Genomic DNA, 27,921 nt, shown 5'->3' with positions numbered 1-27,921 from the left:
GTACGCTGTAAGGTTTTTACTTCTTAAACTTTTAAAATACACGTTTTGAATAGAAAGAAATCCTCTTCCTGGTATAGCAAACCAGCACGTCTTTTTTCTCCAATCAGAGGGGTGTCAGATGGTGTCAGCCAATCACCATTCTGCGTTGGGTAGCAACGGGTGACTGTTCTCAGGCGGAAGATGTAAACAGCTTAATGTTCGTGTTAAATAATTTTTTTTAATTAAAATTCATTTTATACAGCAATCGCATATTTGGGTACCGTTTCATAAAACTTTCATGCTTAAAATGTTTAGGGAGAAATGGAAGACTGGTGTGTATTTTTTCTTTAAACTACCAAGACCAGCCATACACAGTACAGTTTACATACATACAGTAATGTTTATGTTCCTAAATTAATATCGTTTATGACCTTCAGATGCGTTATGCTCCTCTTCTTTTTATGCTCAGCTACTAAAATTTCCCTTTAGTGGTAAAATCCATATAAATATTCAAAACTAAGCAGATTAAAATGTGCACAATAAAGACATTAAATGATTAAATCTTTGCACTACCAACCAATGCACCACGAGTGCCCCTGTCGGTCATTTTGGCCAGCCAATCACTTGCCCTGTGGTACCCTCCGGTGCCCCGCGGTGGCTTGTGGGTAGGTTACCGTACCGCGGGTTTTTACCGCGCATTTTGAATGGCTGCATCTGTAAGGGCTGAATTGGACAGAAACACGAATGTGACAGGGGCGCAAGACACAGGACAACTGCTGACTGGGTCAGAGGTAGGACGCCGGACAGACCCGGGGCCGAGGAGACGGCCGCAGTAGCCGTGGAGACAGGAACCCGGGGACACGAGAGGCAGTTAAACACACAGGAGAAAAGTGAGATTAAAAGGACATGGAGGAAGAACAGAGGGGGCTTGAGATTCGGAGGGGTGAGTTTAGATATGATGAGACGCAGAATTTAGAATGAAGAAACGCAGGGAGACTGCAGATTGGACGGTCGTGGGGTTGCAGGGCTCAGAGGCTGTGTCCTGCTATGAGCTGGGCAGCAGCGTGCCGAAGAGCCAGGTTATTTATTACTCTCCGAGGTTCAGAGCTCTATTTATTTCTTGCTTCACGGTGAAACAGGTTTGTGGGAAGCTGGGGAAATGCACCTGTGTTGCGCTTTTCTCTTCCCTGCTCGTGGTCCAGGCTTAGAGAATGAATGCGACTCACGTTAGCAGTGCGGGTGGCGAATGGGAAATCAGCAGCATCTTTTTTAAACCAGAGCCCGGGTCTGTGGACGCGAGGGCGGGGTCAGCAGGTCGGCTGCACTCAGGGTTCGCGCCGGACTGGAGTGTGGCGGTGCTGATGACGTCATCAGGAGACGCGGACGTTTACCGGGAGCGCTGGATACGTTAAGTATATCTTTGATAAGAGAATGTGTAATATTCCTAAATATAAGCCCTGAACGAAAGCTGTTTAAACGTGGTCTAGTGACGTTGTGCCACTGTCCGGGTGATAACGGGAGGACAGGTGGCGAGTGGGAGGTTTGCGAACGTGTTGGCGAATGCGCGTTTGCCGAGAGCAGCTCATTTCAAAACACAACAGGAGAAGTAAGCGGACAGTTGAACGCCAGGGGTTGGACAGGACGGGGGGACAACGGCGGGTCTCAGTCTGGGGAAAGACACGAGCTGCAGGTGTTGAAAAGCGACGAAGAGTCAGATCGATGGCCAGCTGGTACGCGGAGGAGGAAGTCTGACTCCTGGCTGAGATCGACTGAGCATCGGAGCAGCAAACGGGAAACTGATTGAAGGTTCAGGCAGCGTCGTATACTGTCTGTGCGAGACAGCGGGGCTCATGCAAGAGAGAGAGATGGGGAGCTCGTAAGTATTCGTAGCGTTCGGGAGAGGACTGGACTGTCAGGAGCGATTGCGAATCACTGACAGCGGAGTCTGGTTGAACCTGGTTGTTGTCGTCCCTCCCGACCTGCTGTTATAAACTCCCTTTTGCGCTGAGTCGTGGGGCGACTATGCCAGTGTGAAGGTGGACAGGGGGTACCGCTGTGCCACACTGGGAGGAGTTACCGCTGCAGATGTGTGATTCAAGGAGACACAGCAAGCCCACTTATAATGCAAACACTACAGTTTTATTGCAGCTACCAGAAGTTCCATACAAGCACATGTGAAACGCAGTAAAATACGATCAATGTCATATCCGTTGGCCTAATGGTACATGCAATATTTAGAAGTACATTGTTTTATTATATTATAGATGTGCTAATGTCATTATCACCCACTCAAGAAGAGGATATAAATATGAGACATGTATCTATGGGTCAGAGCCTGAAGCTCATGGCCAGTCGCCCTCCTGCTGTCCCGCTCACTGGCGGCCCCTGCTGGCCGTGACGAGGAGCAGGTCGCTGTACGAGTCCTGGCAGCGCGTGTCCTTGCAGCCGCACTCCTCGATGTGGGTGTAGGTGTAGGGCACGGAGGAGCCGTCCGCACACTGCAGGGTCACGCTCCTCTGGCTGGTGCTGAGCTCCTGGCAGCAGCTGCACTTGTGCTGCATGGCGTTGGCCTCGGAGGAGTACCTGGGGGACACAGCACGGGGGTCAGGGCCTGGGGGCCCGCGGGGAGGAGCCGCAGGGCAGTGTGGACACACCTGAGCGCTGGCCATGGACAGGGACAGGCTCCACCGGTCTCCACTGCACAGACTCTGAAAGGAGTTCCTGTGATGGCACTGACTGAGGGGTGGGGTTCCCTACTGGACGAGGACTGCATGTGTCTGAGATGATGAAGGACTGAGCTCTTGTCTCAGACACATCAGTAAAGAATTAAGATGTTCTGATTCCCTGCAGGCGAAATAATAATAAAATAATATAGAAAAACATATAAAGGTGATGCCTGTGGACAGTGGGGTACATCACACTGGAGAGGAGCTGACTGAGACTGGGGGTCCCCCTGCCCTGCAGACAGTGGGGTACAGTGTGCTGGATCAGGGCAGGAGCTGACTGAGACTGGGGGTTCCCCTGCCCTGCAGACAGTGGGGTACAGTGTGCTGGATAGGGGCAGGAGCTGACTGAGACTGGGGGTTCCCCCGCCCTGCAGACAGTGGGGTACAGTGTGCTCGATCAGGGCAGGAGCTGACCGAGACTGGGGGTCTCCCTGCCCTGCAGACAGTGGGGTACAGTGTGCTGGATCAGGGCAGGAGCTGACTGACACTGGGGGTCCCCCTGCCCTGCAGACAGTGGGGTACAGTGTGCTGGATCAGGGCAGGAGCTGACTGACACTGGGGGTCCCCCTGCCCCAGGCCCAGCAGCAGGGCAGTACTCACATGGAGTAGGTGCTGCAGGCGCCCTCGCAGGACGACACCTCCACAGTCGTGCTGGACACACAGCCCTCGTGTGTGATGGTGGTGGGCTTCTTCTGCACAGTGCAGCTCCTGGGCTTCTCATCGCCTGCAGACACACACGGAGGGCATCGTTACTCAGCTGACAGCACAGCCCTGGCTCTGTGCTCTGCTCACATCCTCATGCAGCAGAGGAGGAAGCCCAGTCCTGCCTCGTACTCCTCCACCTTCCCTTCTTCATCTGACTATCTGCTCAACATCCTCAGCTGTTGGTGAGAGACGCTCCAGCCCTGAGAGGAGGGGGTTTTCAGTTTGTGTGAAACCCTGTGTCCAGCTGGCTGTACTTACAGATCTGACAGCAGCCGTCGTCAGTGTAGCGAATGGTGCCCTGAAACAGAAAATGATTTATATCAGTATGGTGCCACGTGACCAGTACTCATTAACCCAGCCAGGAGCCAGTCTGATGCCCAGTGTATTACTGTAGCCCAGTCTAGTGACAGTCTGATGCCCAGTGTATTAGCCCAGTCTAGTGCCAGTCTGATGCCCAGTGTATTAGCCCAGTCCAGTGACAGTCTGATGCCCAGTGTATTAGCCCAGTCTAGTGCCAGTCTGATGCCCAGTGTATTAGCCCAGTCTAGTGCCAGTCTGATGCCCAGTGTATTAGCCCAGCCTAGTGACAGTCAGATGCCCAGTGTATTAGGTCAGTCTAGTGCCAGTCTGGTGCCCAGTGTATTAGTAGAGTCTAGAGTGAGGTTTGTATCCAGGAGACTCACAGGGACACAGTCATCAGGGTGGAACACCTGGCAGGCTTTCCTGGTGCTGATGGGCACGTACTGCCCGTTGATCATGAAGCACTGGTAGAGTGTGCAGTTGTCTCCAGGGAAGGTGATGTTCTGTCCAGGCTGTGAGGGGAGAATGGAGAGGTGCTCCTGTGATGAGTGTTAATGAGATCCAGGGGCAGGTGTAGCAGTGGCAGTAGTATCAAACCCAGCAGTTTGTAGCAGTGTAGTAACAGTAGAACTAGAAGCATTGTAATAAATGTCAGTGAGAAGTAGGTCCATCACACACCCCTGTCCCCTGAGACTGAGACAGTGCTCTTACTCACCTTCAGCTCATACAGAGGGCTTTCACCATTTCCACTCGGATTCCCACTGCTGCCTGTTGGTGTGGGGTTGTCATTGTTGCCTTTCGGTGTTGTGTTGTCACTGTTGCCTTTAGGTGTTGTGTTGTCATTGTGGCCTTTAGGTGTTGTGTTGCCATTGTTGCCTTTTGGTGTTGTGTTGTCATTGTTGCCTTTAGGTGTTGTGTTGTCGTTGTTGCCTTTAGGTGTTGTGTTGTCATTGTGGCCTTTAGGTGTTGTGTTGCCATTGTTGCCTTTAGGTGTTGTGTTGTCATTGTTGCCTTTAGGTGTTGTGTTACCTTTAGGTGTTGTGTTGTCATTGTGGCCTTTAGGTGTTGTGTTGTCATTGTTGCCTTTAGGTGTTGTGTTGCCATTGTTGCTTTTAGGTGTTGTGTTGCCAGTGTGGCCTTTAGGTGTTGTGTTTCCATTGTTGTCTTTAGGTGTTGTGTTGTCATTGTGGCCTTTAGGTGTTGTGTTGTCATTGTTGCCTTTAGGTGTTGTGTTACCTTTAGGTGTTGTGTTGTCATTGTGGCCTTTTGGTGTTGTGTTGTCATTGTTGCCTTTAGGTGTTGTGTTACCTTTAGGTGTTGTGTTGCCATTGTTGCCTTTTGGTGTTGTGTTGTCATTGTTGTCTTTAGGTGTTGTGTTGTCATTGTTGCCTTTAGGTGTTGTGTTGCCTTTAGGTGTTGTGTTGTCATTGTTGCCTTTAGGTGTTGTGTTGCCTTTAGGTGTTGTGTTGCCACTGTTGCCTTTAGGTGTTGTGTTGCCATTGTTGCCTTTAGGTGTTGTGTTGCCAGTGTGGCCTGTGCTGCCAGTGGGAGTGGTGTTGCCATCGGTGTTGCCAGTGCTGCCCGGGATGTTGGGCATGGGGAAGACACAGGCAACCTGGGTGCACTTTCCACAGCACTGGCCAGGGACCTCCTGGTATCGGAAACCCTGTGGTTTGAGGAAAGAGCACAGTTAACAGCAGAGGCAGGGCTGTGGAGACACACGTGTGAGGGGCTTCAGTCCCAGCAGGGGCCCCCTAACAAGCAAAGGCTCAACAGCTGCCTTGTGCTCTGAGAGTCTCCTTCCTTCATCTACACACTTTCCAGGCTCTGTCCAGTTCTCCTCTATCAATCGCACCAGTAGGACATCAGAGCTGTATCACTTCTCTCACCGCTGGGCAGTTCCTGTCGCACGTCTGCTTCCTGCACTGCATCTGGTGCAGCTGTGTGAAGGGGTCTATCTCAGAGGTGCACTGACACTCCTCGCACAGGGACACCGGCACGATCACCCCAGGCTGCACAGGACAGGACAGGAGACATGTGACACATCCTCACCACGGCACCGCGCAGCTCTTCCAGGGGTTCAGGGGTGCACAGACCTCCCCTGCTCTCCGAGTGGCCCTAGGAGGGGGGAGGGTCTCTCTTACCTGGTACTCGATGTTGTTCAGGACACAGACGTTCCTGGGCTCTGCAAATGCAGAATGAGCACCGTTAACAACACAAGATCAGTCAATCAGTCATATAAATCCTGCACTGGACATCTTAGATATTGGATATCTTGAGTACAAAATGAGGATAATTTTGTCCTTGACTAGACTCTGTGACTTGGGAACTGAAAGAGTTTCACATAGCTGGATTCTGATCTCTGTCTTGGTTCTGTTTCACACTGGAGCCACTCAGAGTGGCTGTGGGCCTGTGAGGTCCTGTGTCTGAACTTTCCCCAGTGTGGTCCAGTGCAGTGGACTATCTCCATCCACCCCATCTTTGTCCCTAACGAGCTGCTTGAATCCTCCCTCATTCAGATCAGTTACCCCAGCAAAGCTCACTGTTTGAGTCAGCCCTCTCCCCCACCTCAAGCAGACTGCTGAAACAGGACAGATCAGGTTGCAGACTGCATCCATCAGATCACACATGAATCATGTCTGCGTCATGCATGAATTCATGTCGGGGTACTAGAGGCTGGAAACACTGTGCAGCTTCATATTGGGCTGTGGTGGGCCCCTATTGTCAAACAGCTCAGGTACAGATCCTTGAGCGTTACTTGTGCTGCAGAAATCAATCAGAGAAAGACAGAGGTCTTGTGAGCGAGTCGGGGGTCAGTCGGTCAGCAGGCTCACCGCAGGAGGACACGCAGATATCCGAATGGGGGCTGGACAGCATGGTTCCATTGGGACAGAAACAGCCCTCGGCCAGATGAGACCTTTCACTGCTGACAAATTCCTCATTATACCTTTGATACAGGGATGACACAAAGAAACAGTTTTATAAAGTTTTTTTATGTGTGCAGGATATATCCAATTGACACAATATCTATGCAATCTTAGAGACAATGGCAGATAATTCATGACTATATAAGTTAGAAGCTCAGTGCCTCAAAGACAGACAAAGACAAACTGTGACAGAGAGACTGAAGCCCCTTCTCTCAGCAGCTGCAGGAGGTTGTCATTCCCAGGAGCCCCTGAACTGTCTGGCTGTACCTGTGATTGCAGGTGAGCTCCACCTCGGACCCACAGGCTCTGTACTCCTTCCCACTGGGACACGGGAACACTGCAGAGACACAGCAGCAGAGTGTCAGGATAGGACAGGACACAGTGAGAAATCAGCACAGGAGACATGGCAGACAGGTCCTCTTAAGTCACTGCCGACCAGAAATACCTCTTCTTGAGTTCTGACTCAGATTCCACTGCTCATGATAAGAATCTGGTGCAAAACATTTCACTTTCATGGTGTGATCAAATTGGCACTGCATGATCTCAACAGGTCACTGATGTTGCTTTTAGGTAACAGGATGGGCGCTCAGGGAAACAGCACGGCCCCTGTAGAGGTACGAGGGGCTGATCCGGACAACATGGGCGCAGAGCAGTGCCGTGTCCTTCAGCAGTGAGTATCGAGCTGAGACTCACAGCACTGGCCCCCAGTGTGGTTCCTCCAGTCGATGCAGACTTCCTGCTCCGCACACAGGGCGGCGTAGCTCTCCAGACCGCTGCACTCCACGTCCGCATCGCCCAGCTCGCAGGCGTCCGCCACGCAGGACTGGAAGAAGGGCTCTGGAGGGACCAGGGCGTGGCAGGGCCGGAAGACTCTGTGGCACAGAGGAGCAGGCTTATCTCCGTGAAGCAACAGAGCACGTCCCCGACCCCAGAGCAACACTGTGAGGGCAAGCTGAGTCTGCAGGGTGACTCACTCGCTGTTGATGAGGTCGCAGAGGGCAGACTTGCAGGGGGTGGTCTGGGTGGACGGGACAGAGGTCGGGGTCCCAGTGGGGCGGGAAGGCGTTGGCGCCGTGGTGGGTTGTGAAGTTGGCACGGCCGTGGTGGAGATGGGCTGCTCACAGGCTGACTTGTTCTGGCCAGGAGGCAGCCACTCCTTGGCCATCTTGGTGCAGGAGTCTGCGATGTCGCCGCTGGGCAGCTGGCAGTCGTCCGCCCTCTGGTTGGTGCAGGTGCCTGTGGAGGAGGAGCTGCGCTTGAGCACTGGTGTTGGAAGGGAAGGGTCAAAGCCCTCAGAGGGTCAGACAGCTCCAGGAGAAGTGAGAAAATCAGAAGAGTTGCCTGTTGTGTGTTTCTACACTCTCACTCCAGAGCTGCGTTTTGTTACTCAGTGTGCCTCTGCCTAACTTCCACAATTCAAATCCTAGGCCTCTTAGACTTTCTAAAAATGATCTTAGAGTCCTGCAGGATCCCACACACCACAATTTGATTCTGCTGCACTCAGTAAAAGCTGCCCAGCACTGGCAGGAGGTGATCAAGCAGTAGTACAGAACACAGTTATCTGTGCACTGATTTAGGTGGAGTTAGTTACAATCCAGAGGACGTCATGTGGTAACTGGCACTGAGTGGGACGCTCTGGCCTCAGCTGGTGCTTTCCGAGCAAAGCAGACACCCACCACACAGCCCCTCGGTGTTGTGGGAGAAGAGTTTGTACGGCACGCTGACCACGAAGACCATGCCCGCGTACGCCACGTCCACATTGATGTCCACGATCTGCACGCTCAGGCTGGCGCCGGTGGAGGAGATCTTGAAGCCGCTCCTGTACAGGCTGGGGAAGACTCGTCGGCCGTTGAAGAAGACCTGCGGCCGGTCAGACCGGAGAGAGAGAGGGAGAGGGGTCGACGCTCGGTCAGGGGCGCCGGACCCTGAACGTTTTTACAGTGCACTTGTGAACAAACACGTTCCCAGGAGTGGGGACAGGAACATGCGACTCTGCAGCTCCAGGTCAGGAAGGATCTGGGGCCACAGAGCCGGAACAGAAGCCTAGAGAGGCCAGTGCTGGCGCAGGGGCCAGCGGGTGCTGCTGGTTACCAGGTTCTGGCGGTCCCTCTGGGTCAGCGTGACCTCGTTGGCCTGGTAGAAGATGCGCAGGGTGCGGGCGCAGCGCCCCCTCCTGCGGCCGTGGCAGTCCCCGTCGTCCACGTAGACGCGGAAGTGGTCGAGCCGCGGGGCGACCTGCTGCACCAGCACGTGTGTGCACGGCCCGCTGTAGGGGTAGTACGTCCCGTCGAAGGTCATGTGGTGGCGGTACCCCCAGCCGGCGCACACGCCTGTCAGAGAGGGAGGAGGGGGGGTGAGGACAGGAGGTCCTCAAGAGGAGGAGGCTCAGCTGGAGAAGAGCTGAGGAAGAGCAATTCATCACAGCTGCTTGGGCTCCTGGGTTTCAGCAGCAGCAGGCAGATTCGTTTGCATTTGAGGTGCTCTGAGGAAGCAGTTAGAGACTGAAATGTCTTCATGTGCTCCGGTACAGACTGTGGCCCTTGCTCTGCCTGTGTTGAGATACATGGGCTGAAAGCAACACGCTCCTCTCTGAGACACTTGGCATGACTGTGTCTCGGGCGTCCCACCCCTGCCCTCGGGCAGAGCAGAGACTCACATTCACACTCGTACTGGAAGCAGCAGCCCGTGGCGTCGTACACCTTGTGGGCCGGCCGGCCGTTGGCGCAGGTCAGCGGCTGCACCGGGCTGCACTTCACGGGCTGCACGGAGATCTGGTTGGGCCCCTCGCAGGTGGCGTAGGTGCACTTGTCTATCTTCCAGGTCTCGTTCAGCTGGGGGGACAAGTTCACAGGCTTGCGCTTCACAACTGTTCTCCTCCAGTCCCTTTAACAGAGCCCAGGAAGGAGGGGCCTGCAGCAGGAGTTTCAGTGAAACAGTCTTATTGGTGTAAACTCTAGACACCATGATGCCTGCTGGTGCAATTCTCTCTGCCTCTTCTCTTATTGTTGACTCCGATGTGAAGGAGAGCTGGGACTAAACCCTTTGTAGCTACTTAGTAAGTCTGCTGCAGTACATAGACAGGTTACTCTGGACAGCACTGTAAATGACAGCTTTACAAGAGCCCTGTTGTCTGTGATTACTGACGTCAGTACCCTCGCCTCAGGGACAGACAGGAGACAGGGTCACATTCGGCATGAATCACAGACGCTGGAGGGGCTGGGCTGTGTCCTTACCTTCCTTGGCGGAAACACAGCAGAGCAGTCTTTCTCTGGAGCTGTGGTGGTCGGTAGTCCTGGGGTTGAGGTCTTGGGGGTCCCTGTTGTTGTCTCCGCAGTGGTGGCTGGGGCACTGGGAGTGGAGGGGCACTCCGTAACGTGTCTCTCAATCCCACAGGTGGCGTTGCAGTAAGCAATGTAGCACCACCCGCCATTGTCTGTCGTATTGTATATGGTGCTCCCTGAACAAAGACAAGCGAATGGACAGTAGTTTTTAATAATACTTTCAGAATGAGGTCTGTGTACATCACGGGGGTGAACTTTGTGAGGGAAGATGATTCTATTTAAAACCCCCGACTGCAATTTATAATCAACAAACTAGAGAGAAAGAAATGCACTCAGCGTTTAAACCTTTTGTGGAAAACTTGTAGAAATGAGCCTCTCTGTTGTTAGATGTGTCCAGCATACTAAGCACAAAGACCCCAAACAAGGAATAACAAAAAGTCTCCAGCCTCACCAGGAGGAAGGTTCTGTTCCTGGAAGCGGCAGACACACTGTGTCCTGGCACTGGTCACCGAGGGGCTGGTCACCACCCGGGTGGTCTTCATGGGAGTCGTCTTCTCAGTAGTGGCAGGAGGGGATCCGGTAATGACTTTGGTAGTGGCAGCAGTCGTGCGTTTAGGTGTAGTAGATGCTACAGGTGTTGTAGGGTGTGGTCCAACAGTAGTCCGCTCACATGAGTCACAACACAAGAACCTCACCTCATAGTTCAGGCACATTTTCTGTGGGCCAGGCTGCCTCTGGTTGTAACACGTTAGTCCACCCTTCAGGTTACAGGTCGCGTTCTGATTGAGCTCAGAGAGTTTTGTCTTGGGGAAATCAACAGCTCTGCATTGAATGTTCCTGGGATTCACACACACCTTGAATCCAGCTTTGCTAATTCCAGTGACATTCTCAAAATCTCCTCCAGATGATGCTGAGGGCTTGTTGACATCAAACCACTGCGTCCACCTACACAAAGGCTTACAGGCTGTAGTCTTATTGTGACTTACTGGGTGCGTTGATGTCACACGGGTACTGTGTCCTGGATGTGTTGTTCTGGTGACTCCAGGAGATGTTGAAGTTCTGGGTGTTGTGGTCCTCTTGGAAGTTACTGGACCTGAAGTAGCCCTGGTGGTTGATCCTGTAATGACTTTAGTTGTAGATCTGGGAGTGACGGTGGTCTTGACAGGAGTGGTTTTCAGAGAAGTTGGCAGGTGAGTAGGTGTTGTGGACTGGGGTTTTGTGGTGGTTACTGGGAGAGATGATGTCATGCGGGTACTTTGAGCCGGACCTGTAGTTTTGGCAGTTGTGGGAAGAGTTGATGGTTTGGGTGTGGTTGTCCTCTCAGAGGTCACAAGAGCTGAAGTAGATTTTGTCTCATGGCTCGTTTCACCTTCTTTAGTTGTGGTTCTGGGAGTGATGGTGGTCTCCACAGGAGTGGTTTTCAGAGAAGTTGGCAGGTGAGTAGGTGTTGTGGACTGGGGTTTTGTGGTGGTTACTGGGAGAGATGATGTCATGCGGGTACTTTGAGCCGGACCTGTAGTTTTGGCAGTTGTGAAAAGAGTTGATGGTTTGAGTGTGGTTGTCCTCTCAGAGGTCACAAGAGCTGAAGTAGATTTTGTCTCATGGCTCGTTTCTCCTTCTTTAGTTGTGGGTCTGGGAGTGATGGTGGTCTTCACAGGAGTGGTTTTCAGAGAAGTTGGCAGGTGAGTTGGAGTTGTGGACTGGGGTTTTGTGGATATCCGAGGGGTTGTGGTGGAGGCTGTAAATTTAGGAGTGGTTTTTACAGTAGTGGAAAATCCAGGTAATGTCTCTGTAGTAGCAATAGTCTGTCTTTGTGTTGTTTGTCCTGTAGTTATCCTTTCACTAGTGGTCTGAGCAGTGGTAGTCTTTCCAGGAGTTGTTTGTCCAGGAGACACATGAGAAGATGTTATTGATGGTATTCCAGAAGTGGGCTTTTCAGTTGTTTTCTTTTCAGTAGTAAACTCTGTAGTTCTTGTTTTGGTCGTTGCGGTAGATCGTTGTGAACTCATGGGAACTGCTGTGGATGTTGTCACAGTGTTACTATGTGCTGCTTCACTTGTAGTTTTCACGACCTGCGTTGTCTCCATGGTGCTTTTCAGAGACGTTGTCACCTGGCTAGTGGTTGTAGACAGGGGTTTTGTGGAGGTGTAAGGGAGAGTTTCTGGAGACGTTTTCTTGGAGGTTGTTTCCCTGGTGGTTCTTTCAGTAGTGGTCCAGGTGAAGTCTGGAGGTAGAGTCAGGTCGGGCATGGTTTCTGTTAGATCCAAAATGTAGCTTGATGTTGTCCGAATCCTAGTTGTCCGGGCTGTAGTTGTCCTTGTCTGAGAGGTCTGAGCAGATGTTTTCGTTACTGTTGGGATCACAGTGGACACAACCGCTCCAGTTACTGGGTGCGATGATGTTGCTGGGGTACTGTGTCCTGGACCTGAAGTCGCCCTGGTTGTTGATCCAGTAATGACTTTAGTTGTGGTTCTGGGAGTGATGGTGGTCTCCACAGGAGTGGTTTTCAGAGAAGTTGGCAGGTGAGTAGGTGTTGTGGACTGGGGTTTTGTGGTTGTTACTGGGAGAGATGATGTCATGCGGGTACTTTGAGCCGGACCTGTAGTTTTGGCAGTTGTGAAAAGAGTTGATGGTTTGGGTGTGGTTGTCCTCTCAGAGGTCACAAAAGCTGAAGTAGATTTTGCCTCATGGCTAGTTTCTCCTTCTTTAGTTGTGGTTTGGGGAGTGATGGTGGTCTCCACAGGAGTGGTTTTCAGAGAAGTTGGCAGGTGAGTAGGAGTTGTGGACTGGGGTTTTGTGGTTGTTACTGGGAGGGATGATGTCACCCGGGTACTTTGAGCTGGACCTGTTGTTCTGGAGATTGCTGAAGACGTTGAAGTCTTGCCTGGCGTTGTCTTGGATGTTATAGGTCTTGTGGTGTGTGGTATAGCTGTGGTCTTCTCACACGAGCCACAACACAAGAACCTCACTTCATAGTTCAGGCACATTTTCTGTGGGCCAGGCTGCTTCTGGTTGTAACACGTTAGTCCACCCTTCAGGTTACAGGTCGCGTTCTGATTGAGCTCAGAGAGTTTTGTTTTGGGGAAATCAACAGCTCTGCATTGAATGTTCCTGGGATTCACACACACCTTGAATCCAGCTTTGCTAATTCCAGTGACATTCTCAAAATCTCCTCCAGATGATGCTGAGGGCTTGTTGACATCAAACCACTGTGTCCACCTACACAAGGGCTTACAGGCTGTAGTCTTGTTGTGACTTACTGGGTGCGTTGATGTCACACGGGTACTGTGTCCTGGATGTGTCGTTCTGGTGACTCCAGGAGATGTAGATGTTCTGGGTGTTGTGGTCTTCTTGGAAGTTACTGGACCTGAAGTGGATTTGATGGTTGATCCGGTAATAACTTTATTTGTGGTTCTGAAAGTGATGGTAGTCTTCACAGGAGTGGTTTTTAGAGAAGTTGGCAGGTGAGTAGGAGTTGTGGACTGGGGTTTTGTGGTTGTTACTGGGAGGGATGATGTCACCCGGGTACTTTGAGCTGGACCTGTTGTTCTGGAGATTGCTGAAGATGTTGAAGTCTTGCCTGGCGTTGTCTTGGATGTTATAGGTCTTGTGGTGTGTGGTATAGCTGTGGTCTTCTCACACGAGCCACAACACAAGAACCTCACTTCATAGTTCAGGCACATTTTCTGTGGGCCAGGCTGCTTCTGGTTGTAACACGTTAGTCCACCCTTCAGGTTACAGGTCGCGTTCTGATTGAGCTCAGAGAGTTTTGTCTTGGGGAAATCAACAGCTCTGCATTGAATGTTCCTGGGATTCACACACACCTTGAATCCAGCTTTGCTAATTCCAGTGACATTCTCAAAATCTCCTCCAGATGATGCTGAGGGCTTGTTGACATCAAACCACTGTGTCCACCTACACAAGGGCTTACAGGCTGTAGTCTTATTGTGACTTACTGGGTGCGTTGATGTCACACGGGTACTGTGTCCTGGATGTGTCGTTCTGGTGACTCCAGGAGATGTAGATGTTCTGGGTGTTGTGGTCTTCTTGGAAGTTACTGGACCTGACGTGGATTTGGTGGTTGATCCAGTAATAACTTTAGTTGTGGTTCTGAAAGTGATGGTAGTCTTCACAGGAGTGGTTTTTAGAGAAGTTGGCAGGTGAGTGGGAGTTGTGGACTGGGGTTTTGTGGTTGTTACTGGGAGGGCTGATGTCACCCGGGTACTTTGAGCTGGACCTGTTGTTCTGGAGATTGCTGAAGATGTTGAAGTCTTGCCTGGCGTTGTCTTGGATGTTGTAGGTCTTGTGGTGTGTGGTATAGCTGTGGTCTTCTCACACGAGCCACAACACAAGAACCTCACCTCATAGTTCAGGCACATTTTCTGTGGTTCAGGCTGCTTCTGGTTGTAACACGTTAGTCCACCCTTCAGGTTACAGGTTGTGTTCTGATTGAGCTCAGAGAGTTTTGTCTTGGGGAAATCAACAGCTCTGCATTGAATGTTCCTGGGATTCACACACACCTTGAATCCAGCTTTGCTAATTCCAGTGACATTCTCAAAATCTCCTCCAGATGATGCTGAGGGCTTGTTGACATCAATCCACTGCGTCCACCTACACAAGGGCTTACAGGCTGTAGTCTTATTGTGACTTACTGGGTGCGTTGATGTCACACGGGTACTGTGTCCTGGATGTGTCGTTCTGGTGACTCCAGGAGATGTTGATGTTCTGGGTGTTGTGGTCTTCTTGGAAGTTACTGGACCTGAAGTGGATTTGATGGTTGATCCAGTAATAACTTTAGTTGTGGTTCTGAAAGTGATGGTGGTCTTCACAGGAGTGGTTTTTAGAGAAGTTGGCAGGTGAGTGGGAGTTGTGGACTGGGGTTTTGTGGTTGTTACTGGGAGGGATGATGTCACCCGGGTACTTTGAGCTTGACCTGTTGTTCTGGAGATTGCTGAAGATGTTGAAGTCTTGCCTGGTGTTGTCTTGGATGTTGTAGGTCTTGTGGTGTGTGGTATAGCTGTGGTCTTCTCACATGAGTCACAACACAAGAACCTCACCTCATAGTTCAGGCACATTTTCTGTGGGCCAAGCTGCTTCTGGTTGTAACACGTTAGTCCACCCTTCAGGTTACAGGATGCGTTCTGATTGAGCTCAGAGAGTTTTGTCTTGGGGAAATCGACAGCTCTGCATTGAATGTTCCTGGGATTCACACACACCTTGAATCCAGCTTTGCTAATTCCAGTGACATTCTCAAAATCTCCTCCAGATGATTCTGAGGGCTTGTTGACATCAAACCACTGTGTCCACCTACACAAGGGCTTACAGGCTGTAGTCTTATTGTGACTTACTGGGTGCATTGATGTCACACGGGTACTGTGTCCTGGATGTGTCGTTCTGGTGACTCCAGGAGATGTTGAAGTTCTGGGTGTTGTGGTCCTCTTGGAAGTTACTGGACCTGAAGTAGCCCTGGTGGTTGATCCTGTAATGACTTTAGTTGTGGTTCTGGGAGTGACGGTGGTCTTGACAGGAGTGGTTTTCAGAGAAGTTGTCACCTGGCTAGTGGTTGTAGACAGGGGTTTTGTGGAGGCGTAAGGGAGAGTTTCTGGAGACGTTTTCTTGGAGGTTGTTTCTCTGGTGGTTCTTTCAGTAGTGGTCCTGGTGAAGTCTGGAGGTAGTGTCAGGTCGGGCATGGTTTCTGTTAGATCCAAAATGTAGCTTGATGTTGTCCGAATCCTAGTTGTCCGGGCTGTAGTTGTCCTTGTCTGAGAGGTCTGAGCAGATGTTTTCGTTACTGTTGGGATCAACGTGGACACAAGCCCTCCGGTCTTGGGAACAGTGGTGCTTCCTGTCCTGACCTCAAAGGTGGATGTTGTGGTGCCTCGAGTGGTGCTTTTCAGTGATCCTGTGGTAGTTGGCGATGCTCTGCTGGATGTGGGCGGAGCGACTGTGGTCTCACACTCGTACAGGCTGCAGCAGAGCACCCTGACCTTGTAGTCGTAGCAGAGCGGCAGGCGTCCACTCTGATCCGCGTTCCTGCACAGCAAACCCTGGGAGACATTGCACTGCACGACCTGTCCAACGTCCGCTATGCTCTTGTTGGGGAAATTCTCCGCACTGCACTCTATCTGGCTTGGCTGACCACAGATTTTTCCTCCGCTTTCCTTAATCCTGTCGTACGTTTCAAAGTCTCCTTCACTGGGGCCCACTGTGGGAAAATGGGTGTTGAACCACTGGGACCACTGACACTGGCGCTTGCAGGTGGTGGGAGAGCTGGTGGACAGGGAGGTGGGGACGCTGCTGGACGTGAATGCGATCTTGGTGGTTCTTGTGAGTGGAGTTGGAGCAGGAGTGCTCAGCTTGACTGGGGTCGTCTCAGTGGTCCGGGTATGTGCCTGCGTGGGCGTCATCCTCGTTGATGCCGTCTTGCTGGTGTGCCCAGGGGTTGTGAGCTTGCTGGTGTGGGCGGAGGTTGTCCTGGTGCTGGAGGAGGCAGTTGTCTTGATGGGCTTGGTGGTATACTTAGTGGTGCCGGAGACGGTGGACTTGTGAGGAGTGGATGTTGTGGGGGCAGGGGTGGTGCTGTGGCAGGGCTTGTAGCTGCAGCACAGGACTCGGATCTCATAGTTGTAGCAGAAGGGAGGGAACTGCTGAGAGTTGCGGCAGACCAAGCCCACGGACTTGTCACACTGGACCACCTGGGCGAGGTCACTGAGTGGCGTGTCTGGGTAGCTGCTGGCCCTGCACTGTATGTCGCTGGGTGTCTTGCAGATGGAGTAGCCTTTTTCCTGGATGGCTGTGAAAGTCTCAAAGTCTCCATCGCTTCTCACAATATCAGGTTGGTGGACATCGTACCAGACTGACCACTCACAGGTCTCCTCTTCACAGTGAGCAACAGAGGTTTTTGTTGGTCCTGCAGAAGTAGCTGTGAAGGAAGGCGGGGTAAAGGGCATTCATTATAATATGAACCTGGGTTAAGGAAAAGGTTTGTCAGAACAATTGGTATAAAACTTTGAAGGGATGAAAGTGAGAAATTAGAAAGTGCTTTGCACTTCTTTCACACTGTAGAATAGTTATGATCAGTTTCTGAAGCATAAACACCCAAATAATTTACACAAAAGAGAACTCCCTTAATTACAGAAATATCATGGTCTACCATTATCATCAGATATTTGGTTTTCTAGATCAAGCATCTGTTGTTTTTAATGTGTAAGGTAAAGCAAACTACAATGTAGTGAATCTCCAGGTTGTAATAAAAGTCAGGACTCAAACACTTTCCCAGACCCCTGCACATCGCCTGCAGATTGTGAAGAGGCCCCATGAAGGAGCTGAGCCTGCAGCTCAATGGATTCTGTTGCTCTCCTGGTTCTAGAGGAGCTGCTGCAGACCCCTGGTCCTCACCTGGTCCTGCCCCGGAGGTGGTAGAGGCTGGCTGTCTTGTGGTGAACTGGAAGGGGGTTGTGGGCTTTGCAGTGGTCATGGCACAGGGCCACACCCGTCTCTGGATCGTGCTGTTGGGTCCGCAGACGGCCGACATGCAGCCTCCGATACTGTCGGTGGTGTTGTAGATCACAGCGTTCAGCGGGTACTCTTGCATCTCGTAGACACACTTGCATTCTGGAGTCAAAGGGAAATACGACAGCTCAAGAGACATGTGATGCCAAACAGTGCACAGTGTCTGAAGCAATCCAATTTGGAAACGGTGCCTGTGTGGTGAGTGTGTTCGTTATTTAATTGCATGAGGGGAAAGTGAATGAATGGCCTCTACTCACCTTTGGGTTCATGAGAACACTGTATTCCTTTCATTGAGCAATAGCTGCAGAGAATAAGAAGGAAGCAAACATGAAAGTATTCCATCTATAAATATGAAATAGAAATAAGAACTATTTTTTTCTGATTATCTAAGCAGATTTTACATTATTCCGTATAAGCTCTTAATATATTCATTTCAACGTTTATGTAATGTTGCTACAGCAAAAAAAATTAGAACAGATTCCTTTATTCCTGTATGGGAACTGTCTGTTTCACACCACATCCTGCAACAAATGTGATGAAAAACAAATCTGTCATTTTCTATAATTTTCATAATGTTCATATGTAGTCAAATCTTGAAAGAGATGTGAAAGAAAGAGCCTCCTATTAAGGATTGAATGTTATTTTGTAGTCTGTCTTCAGTAAGGAGATCGGTCTGTGTGATTCAGAAAATCCTTAGGTTTGACCTTGAACAGGAGCTATTCTTACAGGACTGTTTGGCATGGTCTGACTGGCCCTATAATTCCACCCACTAGATGGAAAGCATCTTATGTTTACATTTTGAATGACTTCCATGTTTCCAGTTATATTTAGCATTGTGACAAATTCCTGCTGGAACATTAAACCAGTCTGAATGTCCTTCTCTCCTGGTCACCTTCCCATGTCTCTCCCTCCTGGTCACCTGGGAGAAATATCCTGAAAGGGGGTGAAGTTCTAGCAATTCTGTAATCAGCAAAGCAGCTGCTGATCTAAAGACAGAGACTCACACAGAAGCTGCTCATGTCATCCATGTTGCTGCAGGGCTGACTGGCTTAATGACAACAACCCTGTCTGTGCCCACAGCTGGGCTGCTCCTGCCAGTCTTACCAGGCCTCGCAGTTCTTTGTGGACGGCACTCTCTCTCCATTGCTGTAGCGTTTCCCATTGGCATCGTAGCAGCCGCACTGCCTCCTGGCCACACAGCGCATCGAGTCCTCGTCGAAGAAGGGCTTCTTGGGGGGACATTTGGGGTAGCAGCCTGTTCACCACAGTAGGACAGAGGGACACCAGCTTAGAGGTTTGAGGATGAACAGGTTTCTTTGCTTAAACATCCGTGCAAGATCAGAGGTCATGAGATAAACCTCATCATTAACCAGCAATTCTGCACCTTTTGTTTAGAGTCTTTGAAAGGCTCTGGAGTGACGTTCCTACCTTCCAGGGCTGGGATCTGACTGGAGCATTCCCCTGAGGGGTTCCTGCAGGTCTTCATGCAGGGCGAGCCACAGGGCTTGTAGTGCCACTCACACTCTCCAGGGGGGTTGTAGAAGTCACAGAACAGAGCTGGGGGAAGGAGAGAGAGAGTAACAGAAGCTGAACTCCTTGCAGTTCTACGTGCACTTTTGTATCATTGCTGGTGCACATTGGAGGGGAGTTAGCACAGCTTTAGCACAGGTTGTTCTCTCTAACTGTACTCACGGCAGATCTGGGGGCTCCTCCAGGCCACACAAACCCCAGCTGCATTACAGGCCTCAGCGTAGGCAGCCACAGCTGTACAGAAGCACTCGCAGTCTCCTCCACTGTCACAGGCACAGGAGTCCATCACACAGGCGTCGTAGTACGGAGTGGGGTCCACCTGCAGACAGGGGGACACAGAGATGTCTCACTTCTCACATACAGTATGATGACTTCCCATCTTCTCCTGCCCTGGGCTGCCTGCAGCTCCAGTGTGATCGCAGTACCTGAGAGTGGCAGGCTGTGAACACTCTGCTCTGGATGATGCTGCACTGTTTCTCTGCCCAGGACTTCCTGTAGGGGTTGGAGCTGCAGGGGTTCTTCTCCACAGTCTTATCTGGGCAGCTGGGAGACACTTTCCAGCTGTTCCCAAACTGCTGGGCGCTGACCACCAGCTCCCGGCTCATGACGGTGAAGTCATTGCTCCCTTTGCCATCGTAGTTCCCACACAGGCCACAGGTTTTACCCTGGAAAGGGAGAAGATAAGAGAAGGAGCAGGAGAGAGGGGAGAGGAGGGACAATGAGTTGTTCAGATTTTCCAGGGCATTTTGTGGTATGTTCATTTCTGACTCATGTGTAATATATTCCTCACTCAGAATGCAATGAGACGTGATGGGTTTGTTACAGTCAATGCTGAAAGCCCTGTGTTTGGCTCCTTATCGTGAGCATAGTGAGATCTCTGTGGGTCTCTTTACCTTGAAGGAGGGGCTGAGCTTGATGGCCAGGCTGGTCCTCTTGTCCCACAGTAGTATCAGCCCATTGCTTGCCTCCACCACCAGGTACATGCCCATGTGGCTGATCTTGTAGGGCACGTCGGCGCCAGTGTCTCTCGTCACCACCTCGTAGCGCCCCTCAGACAGACGCAGCTCGTTTTTCTGCAGGAGCAACACGCCGATCCGTTACTCAGAACTGCAGTCAGCACAGACAGTAGCAATCTGATGATTTCTGGGAGGAGGGGGAGATGTCATCAGAGTGTCTGGCTTAGAAGTATCCGGCTGCCCCTCCACACAGTTAATTTAACCCACTTCCCATGAAGACTCGTGCTCTGGTGTCTAAATGATGAGACAGTGTGAGAGTGAGTTGGAAGTAGAAAGGGAACAGGGGTAAGTCTAGCTGTAGGCGTCCTGTCCTCAGGGTGGCGATGTGATTCTCCAGGCAGGAGGGACAGTTATGATCCCCTGAGAGCTGCAGGCAGGGTAGCGGAGTCTCACCCCCAGGAAGAGCTTGATGGCCTTGGAGCAGGTGGTCCCAGTGGTGCCACAGGGGATGTTCTCAGTGATCACCCTGAAGGTGCCGTTGTCTGGGCTGCTGCTGCAGTAGTCCTGCACACAGGAGAGAGCAGGGGTGAGAGACACAGCCTGGGTGGTCTGTGGGACATTGCCTGAGTCGAGGACTTTTGGGGAGACACGCAGGTGGGAGGTCAGATTCACGGGTCTCTGCTCGTGTGTGAGGCTGTCCGACTCTGGAGAGTTTACTCCCCGTGTCGCAGAAGCAGGGAAACGGGCGATTGGAAGGAGGAAGGAGGGTCCTGGTGGTTCTCTCTTCGGACTGGGGACCACTCTGGGGGCCCTCCCCGGCGCAGTGCATACCTGACTCAGGGTGTATTCACACTCGCCATTGAAGTCGAACCTCTTCCCATCGAAGGTGTGGTAGTGCCCATCTCCATAGATGGTGCAGGAGCCCTGGCACTGCCTGTCCGTGCATTGCCACTTCCTGGCATTGCAGGTGCTGGAAACAGGAGAGGGGACATTTTTAATGCAGCATTGTTGAAATATGGCTTCACGTTGTGTCATTGTTTTGAAAGGGGAGTTGCAGGTAAAACACAACGGTCAGCCCACCAGGTGTTGCAGCCGACTTGGATTTTCTCCCCAGGCTTGTACTCCAGTCCGTTGTGGACGCAGGGACACTGGGAGACGGGGACACAGCGTCCATGGCCGTTGGACACCAGGCCCTCTGGACACACGCAGCCAGAGATGCACTGTGTGCTGATCTGCAGGGAGCACAGGGTCAGGATTAGCCAGTACAGGATGACCCCTAGAGGGCAGTGGAATGCAGGTGACAGTACAGTGTGTGCAGTCTGTGTTTGGTGTGACAGTGCTGTGTGTGTTTGGAGTGACAGTACAGTGTGTGACAGTGCTGTGTGTGCAGTCTGTGTTTGGTGTGACAGTGCTGTGTGTGTTTGGAGAGACAGTACAGTGTGTGACAGTGCTGTGTGTGTTTGGAGTGACAGTACAGTCTGTGACAGTGCTGTATGTGTTTGGAGTGACAGTACAGTGTGTGACAGTGCTGTGTGTGTTTGGAGTGACAGTGCTGTGTGTGCAGTCTGTGTTTGGTGTGACAGTGCTGTGTGTGTTTGGAGTGACAGTACAGTGTGTGACAGTACAGTGTGTGCAGTCTGTGTTTGGTGTGACAGTACAGTGTGTGTTTGGAGTGACAGTACAGTGTGTGACAGTACAGTGTGTGCAGTCTGTGTTTGGTGTGACAGTGCTGTGTGTGTTTGGAGTGACTGTACAGTGTGTGACAGTGTTGTGTGTGTTTGGAGTGACAGAACAGTGTGTGACAGTTCAGTGTGTGCAGTGTGTGTTCAGAGTGACAGTACAGTGTGTGATGGTGCCGTGTGTGTTTGGAGTGACAGTACAGTGTGTGCAGTGTGTTTTCAGAGCGACACTATAGTGTGTGACACAGGGCTGTGTGTGTAGTGTGTTTTCGGAGTGACACTATAGTGTGTGACACAGTGCTGTGAGTGTTGTGTGTTTTCGGAGCGACACTGTAGTGTGTGACAGTGCTGTGTGTGTAGTGTTTTTTCGGAGCGACACTATAGTGTGTGACACAGTGCTGTGTGTGTAGTGTGTTTTCGGAGTGACACTATAGTGTGTGACACAGTGCTGTGTGTGTAGTGTGTTTTCGGAGCGACACTATAGTGTGTGACACAGGGCTGTGTGTGTAGTGTGTTTTCAGAGCGACACTATAGTGTGTGACACAGTGCTGTGTGTGTAGTGTGTTTTCAGAGTGACACTATAGTGTGTGACACAGTGCTGTGTGTGTAGTGTGTTTTCAGAGTGACACTATAGTGTGTGACAGTGCTGTGTGTGTAGTGTGTTTTCGGAGCGACACTATAGTGTGTGACACAGGGCTGTGTGTGTAGTGTGTTTTCAGAGCGACACTATAGTGTGTGACACAGTGCTGTGTGTGTAGTGTGTTTTCAGAGTGACACTATAGTGTGTGACACAGTGCTGTGTGTGTAGTGTGTTTTCAGAGTGACACTATAGTGTGTGACACAGTGCTGTGTGTGTAGTGTGTTTTCAGAGTGACACTATAGTGTGTGTCACAGTGCTGTGTGTGTAGTGTGTTTTCAGAGTGACACTATAGTGTGTGACACAGTGCTGTGTGTGTAGTGTGTTTTCAAAGCGACACTATAGTGTGTGACGGAGTGCTGTGTGTGTAGTGTGTTTTCGGAGCGACACTATAGTGTGTGTCACAGTGCAGTGTGTGTAGTGTGTTTTCAGAGTGACACTATAGTGTGTGACACAGTGCTGTGTGTGTAGTGTGTTTTCAGAGAGACACTATAGTGTGTGTCACAGGGCTGCGGTGACTCACACAGTCGGTGTCCAGTGTCCTGCAGCTCTTGTGACACTCTGCTCCAGGGGAGCCCGGCTGAATTTTGGAACAGTCCAGGAAGATCATCGGCTTCGTGCACTCTGGAGGAGAGAGCGAGGCAAGAGGCCGCTTAGTTCCTTGTGCTTAATCTAGCCACAGTCTCACGAACCATTTCAGTCCAGAGGAGAGTACCTGGTTTCAGGGGGGTCGACCCCATGCAGTTCAGTGTTCCCCTGCTGCATGTGCTGAAAGAGGAACAGAGATCATCAAGACCATCACTCTCTTGGATCAAAGCAAGAGCAGCAAATTCATCTTCTGATTCCCAGCAGTGCACTGTGGAAATGTGCCTCTCAGACCCCTCCGGCAGACAGGAACTCACCACAGAGTCCCATCCCTGGTCACGGTCTCGCCAGTTGGCACCACTGTGCCCTGGTAGTAGCAGGGGCACTGTGAAGCTGGCACACATTTGCCCTCCTCGTCCATGTAGGTCCCCTTGGCACAGCCACAGCCGTCCACAGGCACAAACTGGACGCTACAGGTGGGGTCAGGCTGGCTGAGGGAGCGGCAGGTGCGATTACAGCTGGTCATGCTGTAGCCAAAGACCAGAGTCCTGGGGCAGGTGCTGGAGTACTTGGCTGAAGGAAGGGAGAACCAGGGTTTCAGTCACAGGAACACTCCCTTCAGGTGTCTGAACTTCCTGCCCTGAAAGCTCCCAGGTCCCTGGCTATTGCAGACACTTACTGCAGACACTGGCTCTCCAGCCGTCCAGCTGCACCCCCTTAGCAGCACAGGCACGGACGTACGAGGAGATGGCAGCACACATACAGGCCTCACTCTTCTCACAGTTACAGCTGTCGTACATGCAGTTCTGGGGGCAGAGGAGCAGGTATTAGGGGGGTCGGGGAGCAGCTGCAGGGGACAGAGGTGAGCGAGGAGCTGCTGTACCTTCTCGTAGGAATCGGGGAGGACTTCACCATGACAGGCAGCGAAAGGACCTTTCTTCTGGGACAGCAGGGAGCACCAGCGCTTGGCAAACTGCTCTGTGAGGGGAAGCACAGCAGCAGGTGAGAGAGAGGCCTGATGACTGAGATCTGCCCTGAGCCACGCTGAGGACACTGGACACTGACATCACTGAGCACACAGGCACAGAGCTCACTGACACAACCTCACTGAACACACAGGCTCAGAGCTCACAGACACAACCTCACTGAGCACACAGGCACAGAGGTCGCAGACCAGGCCTGACTGAACACACAGGCACAGACCTCACTGGGCACACAGGCACAGAGCTCGCAGACAAGGCCTGACTGAACACACAGGCACAGACCTCACTGGGCACACAGGCACAGAGCTCAGAGACAAGGCCTGACTGAACACACAGGCACAGACCTCACTGGGCACACAGGCACAGAGCTCACAGACCAGGCCTGACTGAACACACAGGCACAGACCTCACCGAACACACAGGCACAGACCTCACTGGGCACACAGGCACAGAGCTCGCAGACAAGGCCTGACTGAACACACAGGCAAAGAGCTCACAGACACAACCTCACTGAGCACATAGGCACAGAGCTCAGAGACCAGGCCTGACTGAACACACAGGCACAGAGCTCAGATGTCTCAGATGTCTCCGAGAGGTTCAGTGGCTGGAGCTACTCTATGTACTGCCCAAGAAGCACGAGCCAGAAGCCAAGCTGGGAACCAGAATATGAGGAGTTTCATCCGATTCCGATTTTTCAGGGGGTCTGGGCGCTGGTGCCACGTGTGTGTGGGACAGCGGGTGAGCAGGGGGCAGGAGCTGCGTACCGTTCTCCGCGCTCAGACTGCAGGGGCTCTCGAAACTGTCCTTCACGTCCAGGCAGCTGCCTCTGCTCTTCCAGCTGTTGCCGAAGGCTGAGGCCGTCCCCTCCACAATCCCACCCGGAGCTTGGAAATCGTCTGTCTGCACGTCGTTGTAATTCCCACAGAGCCCTGGGACAGAGAGCAGAGGGGCAGGACACCGTGAGACTCAGAGACAGAGGGAGACAGAGGGAGACAGAGGGAGAGACAGGAGGGAACAGAGAGAGAGACAGAGGGGGAGACAGAGAGAGGACCAAGGGAAACTGGAGGAGACAGGAGGGAGAAGGGAGGTTCACAGAGGGAGACAAGATGGGCACAAAGGACGGTAGAGAGAGACAGGAGGAGACACAGAGGGACAGAGGCAGAGAGGAGGAGACAGAGGCAGACAGGAGGGACAAAGAGGGAGGCAGGAGGAGACAGAGGCAGACAGAAGGACACTGAGAGAGACAGAGGCAGACAGAGGGACACAGAGAGAGGCAGGAGGGGACAGAGGCAGACAGAGGGACACTGAGAGAGACAGAGGCAGACAGAGGGACACAGAGAGAAGCAGGAGGGGACAGAGGCAGACAGAGGGACACTGAGAGAGACAGAGGCAGACAGAGGGACACAGAGAGAGGCAGGAGGGGACAGAGGCAGACAGAGGGACACCGAGAGAGACAGAGGCCGACAGGAGGGACACAGAGAGAGACAGAGGGACAGCGAGGCGGCTGTCCTACCGCAGGTCTGCTCCCGGTACGAGGGCTGCAGGCTGACGTAGAGCTGCAGCAGGGGGGAGCGCTGGAGCAGCAGCTGCAGGCCCAGCCTGGTGTGGATCACAGTGTAGGAGGAGGAGGGCGTGAAGACGGTCAGGTTATCTGTGAGGACGAGAGACAGGCTGCGTCAGCACACGGGCCCTCGCCCAGTCTCACAAGGACAAGAGCAGAGCAGAGCAGAGGAGAGGAGAGCAGCTCACTGGTGGCCACTGGCAGCTGGGACAGCATCCCGTTGACCAGGACGGAGCCGCTGGGCGTCACTGCTACCACCTGCAGGGGCACAACGCACACGTCAGAGGGGCACCTGCCTCCCTGCCACCCCAGCGCCAGGCCGGGGCTCATCGCCCACTGGGCACAACACAGCCGCTCGTTCTGCGCCACCAAGAGGCGGCAGGGCGTCTCCCTGCATGAGCGCGGCCTGTCTCTGAGGACTCACCGTGCTCGTGCCGGACACGGACAGGGTGACCGACTTCAGGCAGGTCTCGGTCTCCGTCAGCCCACACCTCACGATCTCCGCCACCAGGGTGAACTGGCCGCCAGAGCAGTCCTGTGGGGAGACGCAGACGGTCAGGTGGCCCTGCTGAGGCACACAGAGGGGCAGGTATCGGCGCAGGCGCAGCTGTCTGCTCAGGCACCTTGGCCAGGACGTAGGAGCAGTCTCCGTGGAAGGTGAAGGGCTTCCCGTCGAAAGTGGTGATGTGGGAGCCTCCCTCTACAGAGCAGGTTCTAGGACAGTCCAGGTCCTGGCAGCTCCACTGTCCCCCGACACAGGTGCTACAGCCCAGACACACAGGGACACACAGGGACACGCAGAGACACAGGGACACAGGGACACATAGAGACACAGAGAGACACAGAGACACACAGAGACACAGAGGTACACATTGAGACACACAGGGAGACATACAGTAGAGACACAGAGAGACACAGAGACACACAGGGGGACACAGAGCAGAGAGAAGAGGATCAGAGTCCCATTCATGCTGTTGTTGACTGAACATGTGTGCAGAGTGTCGTTCATGTGTGTTGCATACTGTTGCCTTGTGTGTGCAGTGTTGTACAGTTGCTGTGCAGCTCTGTGTGCAGTGCAGCGTTGTAGAGTTGGTGTTCAGCTGTGTGTGTGCAGTGTTGTAGAGTTGGTGTTCAGCTCTGTGTGTGCAGTGCAGTGTTGTACAGGTGGTGTTCAGCTGTGTGTGTGCAGTGCAGTGTTGTACAGGTGGTGTTCAGCTGTGTGTGTGCAGTGCAGTGTTGTAGAGTTGGTGTTCAGCTGTGTGTGCAGTGCAGTGTTGTACAGGTGGTGTTCAGCTGTGTGTGTGCAGTGCAGTGTTGTACAGTGTGCAGTGAGAGGCGTACCAGTTGCGACAGGCGCTGCTGTAGGACTGCCCTGAGGAGAAGGCTTTGCCATTGTGAGTGCAGGAGCACTGCTCCACCGGCACACAGCCCCTGTGGGTGATGTCGTCCAGGACAGTACCTGTCAGACAGGGGACAGTGTCCGTGAGAGACGGGTGAACTGGCAAGCTGGCTGTGGGGGTTTCTTGCACATTGACAGGACACTTGTTCTCCCAGCACACAGCAGATAAGAATGATCTGATTTGAAATCCATGGTGTCAGTCCTGATTCCTGCAGCTGCATGCTGGGATGGGGGGTCTCTTTACCTGGGGGGCAGAAACAGCCGCTCCTACACTCCTTGGTACAGATTTTGCCCCCAGTGGGGTTGGAGCAGGTGGCCGTGCAGGAGCTCCCACACTCAGTGTACACCATGCTGCGGGGGCATGTCCTGGCTGCAGAGAAGACAGGAGGAGACAGGTCTTCAGGTCCAGAGGAGGACAGGCAGGCTCAGGTAGACAGGCAGGTTCAAGCACAGAGGTAGAGAAGTAGGCTCAGGTATACAGGTAGGATCAGGTATACAGGTAGGATCAGGTATAGAGGTATGATCAGGTATAGAGGAAGACAGCAGGGCAGGCAGGTTCAGGGACACAGGTAGACACATTGGTTGAGGCAGACAGGAGCATTCAGGTACACAGGAGAGTTTAGGTAGACAGGTATACAGGATGGATCAGGTATACAGATGGACAGGTAGACAGGTAGACAGGTAGGTTCAAGCAGACAGTCCCAGTTTGCTGTTTGCAGACAGTTCACAGTCTCCTCACACTTGTCACTGGATTGTTCTGATCCTGCATTGCTGTCATTGAAGTGTGAAACTTCAGTTTCAGTGAGAATGTTTGACCTGCTGACACTCAGTCCTGTCAGATCCAGCCCTGTCTGCTCCTCTGGGCTGCAGGATGCTGGAATCTCTGCCCTCTGCAGCACAGGGGCTCCCTGCTCCAGGAGGGCAGCAGGCTTGGAGCTGGGGCTCCTGTCTCACTGCTCCTACGTGCACTCAGATCCCCAGCACACTCACGGCAGAAGCTGGGGGTCCTCCAGTTCTGGGGGCGCCCCCCGGCGTGGGCGCACTGGCGGGAGTACTCGGCCATGGTGGCGCACAGGCAGTGGGACTGGTTCCTCTGTGGGCACTGGCACACGTCCGACACGCAGGCTGGCACTAAGGAGGCCGGGGGCACCAGGGCACTGC

The 27,921-nt window shown here is 52.5% G+C and overlaps 1 protein-coding gene across 1 annotated transcript; it reads right to left on the bottom strand.

Moving 5' to 3' along the window:
• Window positions 1-2,096: 2,096 nt before the first annotated feature.
• Window positions 2,097-27,921, bottom strand: LOC148645801 (uncharacterized). The gene is made up of 39 exons (XM_088611089.1): window positions 27,751-27,921; window positions 27,005-27,130; window positions 26,703-26,820; window positions 25,985-26,123; window positions 25,786-25,896; window positions 25,550-25,619; window positions 25,314-25,451; window positions 24,565-24,729; window positions 23,701-23,795; window positions 23,497-23,623; window positions 23,135-23,390; window positions 22,948-23,000; window positions 22,756-22,856; window positions 20,997-21,148; window positions 20,748-20,886; window positions 20,370-20,480; window positions 19,854-20,033; window positions 19,386-19,625; window positions 19,123-19,279; window positions 18,859-18,987; window positions 18,535-18,685; window positions 17,688-17,731; window positions 17,317-17,532; window positions 10,370-16,840; window positions 9,871-10,094; window positions 9,294-9,468; window positions 8,729-8,967; window positions 8,314-8,497; window positions 7,612-7,873; window positions 7,331-7,509; window positions 6,905-6,974; window positions 6,545-6,657; window positions 5,855-5,895; window positions 5,600-5,722; window positions 4,426-5,376; window positions 4,094-4,222; window positions 3,669-3,708; window positions 3,306-3,429; window positions 2,097-2,562 (listed from the first exon to the last, which is right to left on the bottom strand). Exons 1-39 carry the CDS (start codon window positions 27,821-27,823, stop codon window positions 2,352-2,354), a joined length of 12,627 nt encoding a protein of 4,208 aa, XP_088467215.1. The 5' UTR covers window positions 27,824-27,921; the 3' UTR covers window positions 2,097-2,351.

The sequence above is a fragment of the Lepisosteus platostomus genome, chromosome 18 (genome assembly GCF_059453375.1).
Source record: "Lepisosteus platostomus isolate fLepPlt1 chromosome 18, fLepPlt1.hap1, whole genome shotgun sequence".
Lineage (NCBI taxonomy): Eukaryota > Metazoa > Chordata > Actinopteri > Semionotiformes > Lepisosteidae > Lepisosteus > Lepisosteus platostomus.
The sequence above is the reverse complement of the archived record's forward strand: the minus strand, read 5'-3'. Positions and strand labels throughout refer to the sequence as shown.